Below are 13098 nucleotides of genomic sequence, written 5' to 3'. Positions count from 1 at the left end.
CCTACACCAACACATATCCCACCATATCCCCGTAACCCCACGTATTTAATCCCCCTAACACTAAGGGACAATTATTTATCATAGACAATCAACCTAACCTGCACATCTTTGGACGGGCCCAGTCTGGGCAGTGTTAACAGTCCTCGGGGAGACGGTGGGGTCAGGCCCAATCTTGGTAGAGTTAACAGTCCTGGGGGAGACGGTGGGGTCGGGCCCAGTCTGGGCAGTGTTTACAATCCTGGAGGAGACGGTGGGGGTCAGGCCCAGTCTGGGCAGTGTCATCAGTCCTCGGGGAGACGGTGGGGTCAGGCCCAGTCTGGGCAGAGTTAAAAGTCCTCGAGGACACGGTGGGGTCGGGCGCAGTCTGGTCAACGTTAACAGTCCTCGGGGAGATGCTGGGGTCGGGCCCAGTCTGGGCAGAGTTAAAAGTCCTCGGGGAGACAGTGGGGTCGAGCCCAGTCTGGGTAGAGTTAACAGTACTCGGGGAGATGGTGGGGTCGGGCCCACTCTGGGCAGTGTTAACGGTCCTCGGGGAGACGGTGGGGTCAGGCCCAGTGTTAACAGTCCTCGGGGAGACAGTGGGGTCGGGCCCAGTCTGGGCAGAGTTAACAGTCCTCAGGGAGACGGTGGAGTCGGGTCCAGTCTGGGCAGAGTTAATAGTCCTCGGGGAGACGGTGGGGTCGGGCCCAGTCTGGGCAGTGCTAACAGTCCTCGGGGAGATGGTGGGATCGGGCCCAGTCTGGGTTTGTGTTACCAGTCCTCGGGGAGTCGGTGGGGTCAGGCCCAGTGTTAACAGTCCTTGGGGAGACGGTGGGGTCGGGCCCAGTCTGGGCAGTGTTAACAGTCCTGGGGGAGATGGTGGGGCGGGCCCAGTCTGGGCAGTGTTTACAGTCCTGGAGGAGACGGTGGGGGTCAGGCCCAGTCTGGGCAGTGTCATCAGTCCTCGGGGAGACGGTGGGGTCGGGCCCAGTCTGGGCAACGTTAACAGTCCTCGGGGAGATGCTGGGGTCGGGCCCAGTCTGGGCAGAGTTAACAGTCATCGGGGAGATGGTGGGGTCGGGCCCAGTCTGGGCAGAGTTAACACTCCTGGGGGAGACGGTGGGGTCGGGCCCAGTCTGGGCAATGTTAACGGTCCTCGGGGAGATGGTGGGGTCGGGCCCAGTCTGGGCAGAGTTAACAGTCCTCGGGGAGACAGTGGGTTCGGGCCCAGTCTGGGCAGAGTTAACAGTCCTTGGGCACAGTCTGGGCAGAGTTAACAGTCCTCGGGGTGACGGTGGGGTCGGGCCCAGTCTGGGCAGTGTTAACAGTCCTCGGGGAGACGGTGCGGTCAGGTCCAGTCTGGGTAGAGTTAACAGGCCTCGGGGAGACGGAGGGGCCGGGCCCAGTCTGGGCAATGTTAACAGTCCTGGCGAGACGGTGGGGTCGGGCCCAGTCTGGGCAGTGCTAACAGTCCTCGGAGAGATGGTGGGATCGGGCCCAGTCTGGGTAGTGTTCCGAGTCCTCAGGGAGACGGTGGGGTCGGACACAATCTGGGCAATGTTAACAGTCCTTGGGGAGACGGTGGGGTCACAGATATCACAGAAACCCCACAGTGCAGATAGAGGCCATTTCGGCCCATCGAGCCTGCACACATATCCCACCCGATCCCCGTAACCCGTAACCCCTGCACCAACAAATATCACACCCTATCCCCGTAACCCCACGTATTTAATCCCCCTAACACGAAGGGTCAATTATTTATCATAGCCAATCAACCTAACCTGCACATCTTTGGACGGGCCCAGTCTGGGCAGTGTTCACAGTCCTCGGGGAGACGGTGGGGTCAGGCCCAATCTGGGTAGAGTTAACAGTCCTGGGGGAGGCGGTGGGGTCAGGCCCAGTCTGGGCAGTGTTTATAGTCCTGGAGGAGACGGTGGGGGTCAGGCCCAGTCTGGGCAGCGTCATCAGTCCTCGGGGAGACGGTGGGGTCAGGCCCAGTCTGGGCAGAGTTAACAGTCCTCGGGGAGACGGTGGGGTCGGGCGCAGTCTGGGCAACGTTAACAGTCCTCGGGGAGATGCTGGGGTCGGGCCCAGTCTGGGCAGAGTTAACAGTCCTGGGGGAGACGGTGGGGTCGGGCCCAGTCTGGGCAGAGTTTACCGTCCTGGGGGAGACGGTGGGGTCGGGCCCAGTCTGGGCAGTGCTAACAGTCCTCGGGGAGATGGTGGGTTCGGGCCCAGTCTGGGTTTGTGTTACCAGTCCTCGGGGAGACGGTGGGGTCAGGCCCAGTGTTAACAGTCCTTGGGGAGACGGTGGGGTCGGGCCCAGTCTGGGCAACGTTAACAGTCCTCGGGGAGATGCTGGGGTCGGGCCCAGTCTGGGCAGAGTTAACAGTCATCGGGGAGATGGTGGGGTCGGGCCCAGTCTGGGCAGAGTTAACACTCCTGGGGGAGACGGTGGGGTCGGGCCCAGTCTGGGTAGAGTTAACAGTTCTCGGGGAGACGGTGGGGTCGGGCCTAATCTGGGCAACGTTAACAGTCCTCGGGGAGATGGTGGGGTCGGGTCAAGTCTGGGCAGAGTTAACAGTCCTCGGGGAGACGGTGTGGTCGGGCCCAGTCTGGGCATTGTTAACAGTCCTCGGGGAGACGGTGGGGTCAGGCCCAGTCTGGGCAGTGTGAACAGTCCTCGGGGAGATGGTGGGGTCAGGCCCAGTCTGGGCAGTGTGAACAGTCCTCGGGGAGATGGTGGGGTCAGGTCCAGTCTGGGCAGAGTTAACAGTCCTCGGGGAGATGGTGGAGTCGGGTCCAGTCTGGGCAGAGTTAATAGACGTCGGGGAGACGGTGGGGTCGGGCCCAGTCTGGGCAGTGCTAACAGTCCTCGGGGAGATGGTGGGATCGGGCCCAGTCTGGGTTTGTGTTACCAGTCCTCGGGTAGACGGTGGGGTCGGGGCCAATATGGGCAATGTTAACAGTCCTTGGGGAGACAGTGGGGTCGGGCCCAGTCTGGGCAGTGTTAACAGTCCTGGGGGAGACGGTGGGGCGGGCCCAGTCTGGGCAGTGTTTACAGTCCTGGAGGAGACGGTGGGGGTCAGGCCCAGTCTGGGCAGTGTCATCAGTCCTCGGGGAGACGGTGGGGTCGGGCCCAGTCTGGGCAACGTTAACAGTCCTCGGGGAGATGCTGGGGTCGGGCCCAGTCTGGGCAGAGTTAACAGTCATCGGGGAGATGGTGGGGTCGGGCCCAGTCTGGGCAGAGTTAACACTCCTGGGGGAGACGGTGGGGTCGGGCCCAGTCTGGGTAGAGTTAACAGTCCTCGGGGAGACGGTGGGGTCGGGCCCAGTCTGGGCAACGTTAACAGTCCTGGGGGAGACGGTGGGTTCGGGCCCAGTCTGAGCAGTGTTAACAGTCCTCGGGCCCAGTCTGGGCAGAGTTAACAGTCCTCGGGGCGACAGTGGGGTCGGGCCCACTCTGGTCAATTTTAACAGTCCTCGGGGAGCTGGTGGGGTCGGGCCCAGTCTGGGCAGTGTTAACAGTCCTCGGGGAGACGGTGGGGTCGGTCCCAGTCTGGGTAGAGTTAACAGTCCTCGGGGAGACTGTGTGGTCGGGCCCAGTCTGGGCAGAGTTATCAGTCCTCGGGGAGACGGTGGGGTCGGGCCCAATCTGGGCAATGTTAACAGTCCTGGGGGAGACGGTGGGGTCGGGCCCAGTCTGGGCAGAGTTAACAGTCCTCGGGGAGACGGTGGGGTCGGGCCAAATCTGGGTAGAGTTAACAGTCCTCGGGGAGACGGTGGGGCCAGGCCCAGTGTTAACAGTCCTCGGGGAGACGGTGGGGTCGGGCCCAGTCTGGGCAGTGTCATCAGTCCTCGGTGAGACAGTGGGGTCAGGCCCAGTCTGGGCAGTGTTAACAGTCTTCGGGGAGAAAGTGGGGTCTGGCCCACTCTGGGCAGTGTTAACAGTCCTCGGGGAGACGGTGGGGTCAGGCCCAGTCTGGGCAGAGTTAACAGTCCTCAGGGAGATGGTGGGGTCGGGTCCAGTCTGGGCAGTGTTAACAGTTCTAGGGGAGACGGTGGGGTCGGGCCCAGTCTGGGCAGTGCTAACAGTCCTCGGAGAGATGGTGGGATCGGGCCCAGTCTGGGTAGTGTTACGAGTCCTCAGGGAGACGGTGGGGTCGGACCCAATCTGGGCAATGTTAACAGTCCTTGGGGAGACGGTGGGGTCACAGATATCACAGAAACCCCACAGTGCAGATAGAGGCCATTTCGGCCCATCGAGCCTGCACCGACACATATCCCACCCTATCCCCGTAACCCCACGTATTTAATCCCCCTAACACTAAGGGTCAATTATTTATCATAGCCAATCAACCTAACCTGCACATCTTTGGACGGGCCCAGTCTGGGCAGTGTTAACAGTCCTCGGGGAGACGGTGGGGTCAGGCCCAATCTGGGTAGAGTTAACAGTCCTGGGGGAGACGGTGGGGTCGGGCCCAGTCTGGGCAGTGTTTACAGTCCTGGAGGAGACGGTGGGGGTCAGGCCCAGTCTGGGCAGTGTCATCAGTCCTCGGGGAGACGGTGGGGTCAGGCCCAGTCTGGGCAGAGTTAACAGTCCTCGAGGAGACGGTGGGGTCGGGCGCAGTCTGGTCAACGTTAACAGTCCTCGGGGAGATGCTGGGGTCGGGCCCAGTCTGGGCAGAGTTAAAAGTCCTCGGGGAGACAGTGGGGTCGAGCCCAGTCTGGGTAGAGTTAACAGTCCTCGGGGAGATGGTGGGGTCGGGCCCACTCTGGGCAGAGTTAATAGTCATCGGGGAGACGGTGGGGTCAGGCCCAGTGTTAACAATCCTCGGGGAGACAGTGGGGTCGGGCCCAGTCTGGGCAGAGTTAACAGTCCTCAGGGAGACGGTGGAGTCGGGTCCAGTCTGGGCAGAGTTAATAGTCCTCGGGGAGACGGTGGGGTCGGGCCCAGTCTGGGCAGTGCTAACAGTCCTCGGGGAGATGGTGGGTTCGGGCCCAGTCTGGGTTTGTGTTACCAGTCCTCGGGGAGACGGTGGGGTCAGGCCCAGTGTTAACAGTCCTTGGGGAGACGGTGGGGGTCAGGCCCAGTCTGGGCAGTGTCATCAGTCCTCGGGGAGACGGTGGGGTCGGGCCCAGTCTGGGCAACGTTAACAGTCCTCGGGGAGATGCTGGGGTCGGGCCCAGTCTGGGCAGAGTTAACAGTCATCGGGGAGATGGTGGGGTCGGGCCCAGTCTGGGCAGAGTTAACACTCCTGGGGGAGACGGTGGGGTCGGGCCCAGTCTGGGTAGAGTTAACAGTCCTCGGGGAGACGGTGGGGTCGGGCCCAGTCTGGGCAACGTTAACAGTCCTGGGGGAGACGGTGGGGTCGGGCACAGTCTGGGCAGAGTTATCAGTCCTCGGGGAGATGGTGGGGTCAGGCTCAGCCTGGGTAGTGTTAACACTCCTTGGGGAGACGCTGGGGTCGGGCCCACTCTGGGTAGAGTTAACAGTCCTCGGGGAGACGGTGAGGTCGGGCCCAGTTTACAGTCCTGGGGGAGACGGTGGGGTCGGGCCCAATCTGGGTAGAGTTAACAGTCCTCGGGGAGACGGTGAGGTCGGGCCCAGTCTGGGCAGTGTTAACAGTCCTCGGGGAGATGGTGGGGTCGGGCCCAGTCTGGGCAGTGTTAACAGTCCTCGTGGAGACGGTGGGGTCGGTCCCAGTCTGGGCAGAGTTAACAGTCCTCGGGGAGACGGTGGGGTCGGGCCCAATCTGGGCAATGTTAACAGTCCTGGGGGAGACGGTGGGGTCGGGCCCAGTCTGGGCAGAGTTAACAGTCCTCGGGGAGACGGTGGGGTCGGGCCAAATCTGGGTAGAGTTAACAGTCCTCGGGGAGACGGTGGGTTCGGGCCCAGTCTGGGCAATGTTAACAGTCCTGGCGGAGATGGTGGGGTCGGGCCCAGTCTAGGCAGTGTTTACAGTCCTCGGGGAGACCTTGGGGTCGCGCCCAGTCTGGGCAGTGTTAACAGTCCTCGGGGAGAAAGTGGGGTCAGGCCCAGTCTGGCAGTGTTAACAGTCCTCGGGGAGAAAGTGGGGTCAGGCCCAGTCTGGCAGTGTTAACAGTCCTCGGGGAGATGGTGGGGTCGGGTCCAGTCTGGGCAGTGTTAACAGTCCTCGGGGAGATGGTGGGGTCGGGCCCAGTCTGGGCAGTGTTAACAGTCCTCGGGGAGATGGTGGGGTCAGACCCAGTCTGGGCAGTGTTAACAGTCCTCGGGGAGATGGTGGGGTCGGGCCCAGTCTGGGCAGTGTTAACAGTCCTCGGGGAGATGGTGAGGTCAGACCCAGTCTGGGCAGTGTTAACAGTCCTCGGGGAGATGGTGGGGTCAGGCCCAGTCTGGGCAGTGTTAACAGTCCTCGGGGAGAAGGTGGGGTCAGACCCAGTCTGGGCAGTGTTAACAGTCCTCGGGGAGACGGTGGGGTCGGGCCCAGTCTGGGCAGTGTTAACAGTCCTCGGGGAGATGGTGGGGTCGGGCCCAGTCTGGGTAGAGTTAACAGTCCTCGGGGAGACGGTGGGGTCGGGCCCAGTCTGGGCAATGTTAACAGTCCTCAGGGAGATGGTGGGGTCGGGTCCAGTCTGGGGGATTTTTAGAGTCATCGGGGAGAAGGTGGGGTCGGGCCCAGTCTGGGCAGTGTTAACAGTCCTCGGGCAGATGGTGGGGTTAGGCCCAGTCTGGGTAGTGTGAACAGTCCTCAGGCAGATGGTGGGGTTAGGCCCAGTCTGGGCAATGTTATCAGTCCTCGGGGACATGGTGGGGTCGGACCCAGCCTGGGCAGTGTTAACAATCCTCGGGCAGATGGTGGGGTTGCTGGAACAGATCCAAATGCTTCTGAGCTAGGGAATCAGCCTGGGCCCCGATTCAAAAATCACATCCTGTGACCATGTCATGGGTGTGGAGAATACCTGGCTCAGCTCCGACACCTAAAGGAAGAGCTTAGCCCCTTTGGCATAGTAGTGAGGGTCTAGAGTCTGCGGGACTATAACCCCAGCACAGGTAGCGCCATCAGTGAGGAGGGGGGGAAGCTGCAAACACTCAGGCCCTGTGATGAGTGTGAAGCATTACTGATAACTCACCCGCTGGATCTCAGGGGCAGAGCAGGTGTCCTCCATCTCTTGGCAGTCTCTCGGCAATTTACAGCTCTGGGTGCTCCTGCACCAGACGCACTGGTGGCCCTGATCCTCTCGACCCCAGCACTCAGAGCAGTCGGAGCTCCCACTCGCACAGTTATACACTTCCACTGCAGAGACACATCGTAACGTACCAGTTAGGAGGGGTCCTCTGGAGTCCAATTCCATCCATACATCTTGGTGTTTAATGAGACTTGCTAACAGCTTCACACCAATGGGAAATGCTCACTGAATTACACCCATAGCTTGATTAACAGATCCCTGTCACTCTGCAACACTGCTCCCATTTCCAGCATGCACTCCCCGATGTCATCTCCAGGAAAATCCAATTGCTATTCCCAAGTCATCTCATTAATTGTCCCAGATTCCTCTGCACTGTCCCATCAAACACTCCCAGGGCAGGTACAGCACGAGTTAGATTCAGAGTAAAGCTCCTTCTACACTGCCCCATCAAACACTCCCAGGGCAGGTGCAGCACGGGTTAGATACAGAGTAAAGCTCCCTCTACACAGTCCCATCAAACTTCTCTTCTTAGGCAGTCCCTCGGAACTGAGGATGGCTTGCTTCCACGCTAAAAATGAGTTCTCAGGTGACTTATGAGTCCAATGCAGGATCTACAGTCTCAGTCACAGGTGGGGCAGACGGTGATTGAAGGGGCGGGTGGATGGGGTGCTTGGGTTGACGGGCGCTCCTTCCGCTGTTTGCGCTTGCTCCCGGCGAAGAGACTCAAGTGTTCGGCACCTTCCTGGATGCTTCTCCTCCACTTTGTGCGGTTTTGGGCCAGGGATTCCCAGGTGTCGGTGGGGATGTTGCACTTTTTCCAAGTAGGCTTTGAAGGTATCCTTGAAGCGTTTCCTCTGACCACCTGGGGCTCTCTTGCTGTGTCGGAGCTTCGAGTAGAGCGCTTGTTTTGGGAGTCTCATATCGGGCATGCGGACGATGTGGCCTGTCCATCAGAGCTGATCGAGCGTGGTCAAAGCTTCGATGCTGGGGATGTTGGCCTGAGCGAGAACACTGACATTGGTGCGCCTATCCTGCCAATGGATTTGCAGGATCTTGCGGAGGCAGCGTTGGTGATACCTCTCCAGTGCTTTTTGGTGCCTACTGTACATGATCCATGTCTCTGAAGCATACAGGAGGGCAGGAATCACTGCTGCTCTGTAGACCATGAGTTTGGTGCCGGGTTTGAGGTCCTGGTCTTCAAACACTGTCTTCCTCAGGCAACCGAAGGCTGCACTGGCACACTGAAGGCGGTGTTGGACTTCGTCATCGACATCTACCTTTGTTGACAGTAGGCTCCCGAGGTATGGAAAGTGGTCCACGTTGTCCAAGGCCTCGTCGTGGATTTTGATAATCGGGGGACAGTGCTGTGTGGCAGGGGCAGGTTGGTAGAGGACCTTTGTCTTACGGATGTTTAGTGTAAGGCCCATGCTCTCGTACGCTTCGGTGAAGGTATTCATTTGGAGTTCGACCTCCAAGTGCGCAGACGCAAGCATCGTCTGCATACTGAAATTCGATGACAGAGGATGGGACGGCCTTGGATCTGGACTGGAGGCGACGGAGGTTGAACAGTTTCCCGTTTGTTCTGTAGATTAGCTCCACTCCAGCGGGGAGCTTACCGAGGGTGAGATGGAGCACTGCCGCAAGGAAGATCGAGAAGAGCGTTGGTGCGATGACACAGCCTTGCTTGACCCCGGTCCGTGGTGGATCCGTTGGTCAGGATCACGGCTTGCATGTCGTTATGAAGCAGGCGGAGGATAGTGACAAACTTTTGAGGGCAGCTAAATTTGAGGAGGACACTCCATAATCCCTCAAGGTTGACAGTGTCGAAGGCCTTTGTGAAGTCAAAGAAGGCCATGTACAGCGGTTGTTGCTGTTCCTTGCATTTCTCTTGTATTTGATGCGCGGTGAAGATCATGTCCATTGTGCCCCTTAGTGTGCGGAATCTGCATTGCGACTCTGGGAGGAGCTCTGCAGCCACTGGGAGAAGGCGATTGAGGAGGATTCTTTCCCTGTGGCAGACAGCAGGGAAACTCCTCTGTGATTACCACAATCAGACTTGTTACCTTTCTTGAAGATGGTCACGATTACGGCATCTCTGAGATCCCCGGCATGCTGTCCTCCTTCCAAATAAGAGAAATTAGTTCATGAATTCGCGCCAGTAGTGCTTCTCCGCCATGCTTTAGTGCCTCGGCAGGGATTCCATCTGCTCCTGAGGCCTTGTTGTTCTTCAGTTGTCAGATGGCCTTTTCACCCTCATGCCAGGCTGGGGTTGTGCTGAGGTGGTGGCGGGTAGCATGCTGTGGGATGAAGTTGAGGACACTCACATCGAAGACAGAGTCTCAGTTAAGGAGATCTTCGAAGTGCTCCTTCCAACGGGCACTGACTGCCTCTCTGTCCTTGATGAGTACCTCTCCATTCTTGGCCCGCAGTGGAGTAGGACCTTGGGTGCCAGGGCCGTAGGTGGTCTTGACTGCGCTAAAGAATCTACGCACGTCATGGTTGCCGGCTTGCTGCTGGATCTCCTGTGCTTTCTCCACCCACAATCTCTTCTTTAGGTCGCGAGTTTTTTGTTGGACCTCGGCCTTCAGGCGTCTGTAGTGCTGCTTTCTTGCTCTCGAGTTCTGTTGCTGTTTCCAGGTCAGGAATGCCTTGTGCTTGCAGCTTATTAGCTCCTGGATCTCCTGGTCGTTCTCGTCGAACCAGTCTTGGTGTTTCCTGGTCGAGTGACCGAGCGTCTCTTCACAGGTGCTGATTATGGAGGCCTTGAGTGCAGACCAGGTGCTGTGGGCACTCTGTGACTGCATCACTGGGAGCCGTCAGGTTGTTTGTGAGGCGCAGGCTGAATAGGGCTTTCTTAGCGGGGTCTTTGAGTGCTCCAGCGTTGATTTTCCTGCGGCATTGCTTCTGTTGCTGCCGCTGTTTTGGGGCTACATTGATGGAGATGACAGAGCGGATTAGGCGGTGGTCAGTCCAGCAGTCGTCAGCTCCCGTCATGGCACGGGTGATGCGGATGTCCTTGCAGTCCCTCGCTCGGATGATGACGTAGTCCAGCAGATGCCAGTGCTTGGAGCAAGGGTATTGCCATGAAGCCTTGTACTTGTCTCTCTGATGGAACAAGGTGTTGGTTATGACAAGGCCATGTTCTAAGCATTTTGTCAGGAGGAGGGTACCGTTGGAGTTTGCTTTTCCTACCCCCTCTCTGCCGATCACACCTCCCCAGAGGACAGGACAGGACACTCCAAGGACAGGTACAGCAAGGTTTAGATACAGAGTCAAGCTCCGTCCACACTGTCCCTTCAAACACTCCCAGGGCAGGTACAGCACAGGGTTAGATAAAGTGAGGTTGTGGCGTACCGAGCACAGAACGGACACAATCCGCTTTCCGGTCCGTAGACTATAAATCAGGCGTCATGCCTTTAAGAAGGATCACACCTTTAAGAAACTCGATCTGCAACATAGTTAAGCCCAGAGCGGGGGAGGAGCTGTCGAAGCTGTGCACTGATGAAAGGCAGTCGTACTTTGTGTAGTCTCTGACTCCATTTTGTGTTCAGCATGCAGCCTCAACAATTAAACCTTTTCTGTTGAACCTCTCCGAGTTCAGTATTTTTTGCTAGGAGTACGTAGACTCCTATATTGGTGACCCCGACGCTCAGGACAACTCCTAAGCGTAACCATGCCTGACACAAACGCAGTTTCTGTGAAGCTGCCGGAGTTCTGGGAGAACCTGGCCACCGCCTGGTTCCTTCAAGCCGAATCGCAATTCCGAATCCGCGGCATCACCGCCGACGCAACAATGTACAACTACCTCCTCGCCTCCCTGGGCAGCTCCACAATCACAAAAGTCTGGACAACACTACAAAACCCTCCAGAGGAAGGCAAGTATGCACATCTCAAGGCCGCGCTCATTAAAAAATTCACAGCCTCCCAATTCTTGCGCAACTGCCACCTCCTCGACCTCCCGGGCCTCGGTGACTCCACGCCGTCAGACTTGCTCTCACACATGCTTGCTCTGGCCGACGAGAAACCGCCCGGCTCCCTCTTCCGCACGCTCTTTATCCGCCAACTACCTCCCAGCATCCGCCCGGCGATCGTGGCGTCCAGCCTCACGAACCTCGAGGCCCTGGCCGACGAAGCCGATAAGCTCCTGTTCGCCAGCTCCAACCACGCCGTCACCCCCGACCTGGCCTCCGCAGCGTCGGCGCGTGCTCCACCCTCTATCGCGTGGCCACACAGCTCGGCCACGAGGCCCCCCAGGCCCCCACGTCCCCCAAGCCCTCCGACCCAGGGCTACTGCTACTTCCATACCCGGTTCCGCGCACGGGCACGCCGCTGCAGCCATCCCTGCACGTTTCCAATCGCCCCCACACCGGCCTACACGATGGCCGTGGGGCAAGCAGGCGCACTGCTGTACGTTACGGACAGCGCCTCCGGACGCCGTTTCCTATGCGACACGGGCACGCAGCGCAGCATCATCCCCACGTCCGCCCTCGAGATCCAGCGAGGCGGCCGCGGCTCTGCGCTGGCTGCCGTCAACGGCACCGACATCCGGACGTACGGCACCCGCACCGTCACCATCGACCTCGCAGGCCACCGCTACCACTGGGAGTTTATCACCGCCAAGGTGCTCTCCCCGCTCCTCGGTGCGGATTTCCTGTGCACCCACGGCCTGTTGGGCGACATGCCTTGGCGCCGCCTCGTGGACACGAACACCATGTCACCTGTTCCGGGCGCCATGGCCACCCCCCCAACCCACCGAAATGGCGTGGCAGTGCCGCGCCCGCTCAACGGACGACTACTCAGCACTCCTGGCTGAGTTCCCAGCCCTCACCAACCCGACCTTCTCCGCGAAGGTTGCTAAGCACGGGGTAGAACACTTCATCCCCACCACAGGCCCACCGGTGTATGCCCACGCCCGCAGGCTGGACCCGGCCAAGCTGCAGATCGCGCGGGCCGAGTTCGCCACAATGGAACAGCTCGGCATCATCCGCCGCTCCAACAGCCCCTGGGCCTCCCCACTCCACATAGTCACCAAACCCGACGGGGGATGGCGCCCCTGCGGGGACTACCGGTGCCTAAACGACGCCACCACGCCGGATCGGTACCCCATACCGCACATTCAAGAATTCTCGGCTAGACTGGCCGGCCGCTCAGTCTTCTCCAAAGTCGACCTGGTGCGCGGTTACCATCAGGTGCCAGTCCACCCCACGGACATTCCCAAGACGGCCATAATCACCCCTTTTGGGCTATTCGAGTTCCTCCGAACGCCCTTTGGCCTCAAAAACACGGCCCAGGCCTTCCAGCGGCTCATGGACTCGGTCCTCCGGGACCTGAAGTTCCTCTTTGTCTACCTGGATGACATCCTGGTAGCTAGTTTCTCCAAGCAGGAACACATCGAGCACCTCCGCACCCTGTTCCAGCGGCTCAGTGAGCACGGGCTCATCATCAGCCCAGCCAAGTGCCAATTCGGCCTCAGCAGGATCGAATTCCTCGGCCACCACATCACGCAGGACGGAGCCATTCCCCTGCCCGCCAAGGTGCAAGCCGTCCAGAAGTTTCCCCGGCCTACCACCATCAAAGGCCTCCAGGAGTTCTTGGGGATGATCAACTTTTACAACCGCTTCATTCCCGGAGCGGCCTCCCGCATGCGGCCCCTATACGAAGCCCTCCGGGGTAAGAAAGACAGAATGGCGATCGAGTGGTCGGCGGACATGTTGACCACTTTCGACTCAACCAAAAAGGCGCTAGCCGACGCCACCATGCTCGCTCACCCACAGCCCAACACCAGGGTGGCCCTCACCACGGACGCCTCCGACCACGCGGTCGGTGCCATGTACGAACAGTGGGTCGACGGGGCCTGGCAACCGCTGGCCTTTTTCAGCCGCCAACTGCGCCCCCCGGAGGCCAAATACAGCGCCTTTGACCGCGAGCTCCTCGCACTGTACCTGG

General features: G+C 59.5%; 1 protein-coding gene across 1 annotated transcript in view; it reads right to left on the bottom strand.

Moving 5' to 3' along the window:
* Positions 1 to 13098, bottom strand: part of plxnd1 (plexin D1) — a 447766-nt gene that overhangs the window by 372128 nt on the left and 62540 nt on the right. The window contains exon 10 of the mRNA XM_086001196.1: positions 7096 to 7259. Coding sequence (XP_085857322.1) covers positions 7096 to 7259 — 164 coding nt within the window. The remainder of the gene's footprint in view (positions 1 to 7095; positions 7260 to 13098) is intronic.

Source organism: Somniosus microcephalus, chromosome 11 (assembly GCF_052327205.1).
Source record: "Somniosus microcephalus isolate GS21.2 chromosome 11, FLI_Smic_1.0, whole genome shotgun sequence".
Taxonomy (NCBI): domain Eukaryota; kingdom Metazoa; phylum Chordata; class Chondrichthyes; order Squaliformes; family Somniosidae; genus Somniosus; species Somniosus microcephalus.
This window is presented reverse-complemented; position numbering and strand designations above follow the sequence as displayed.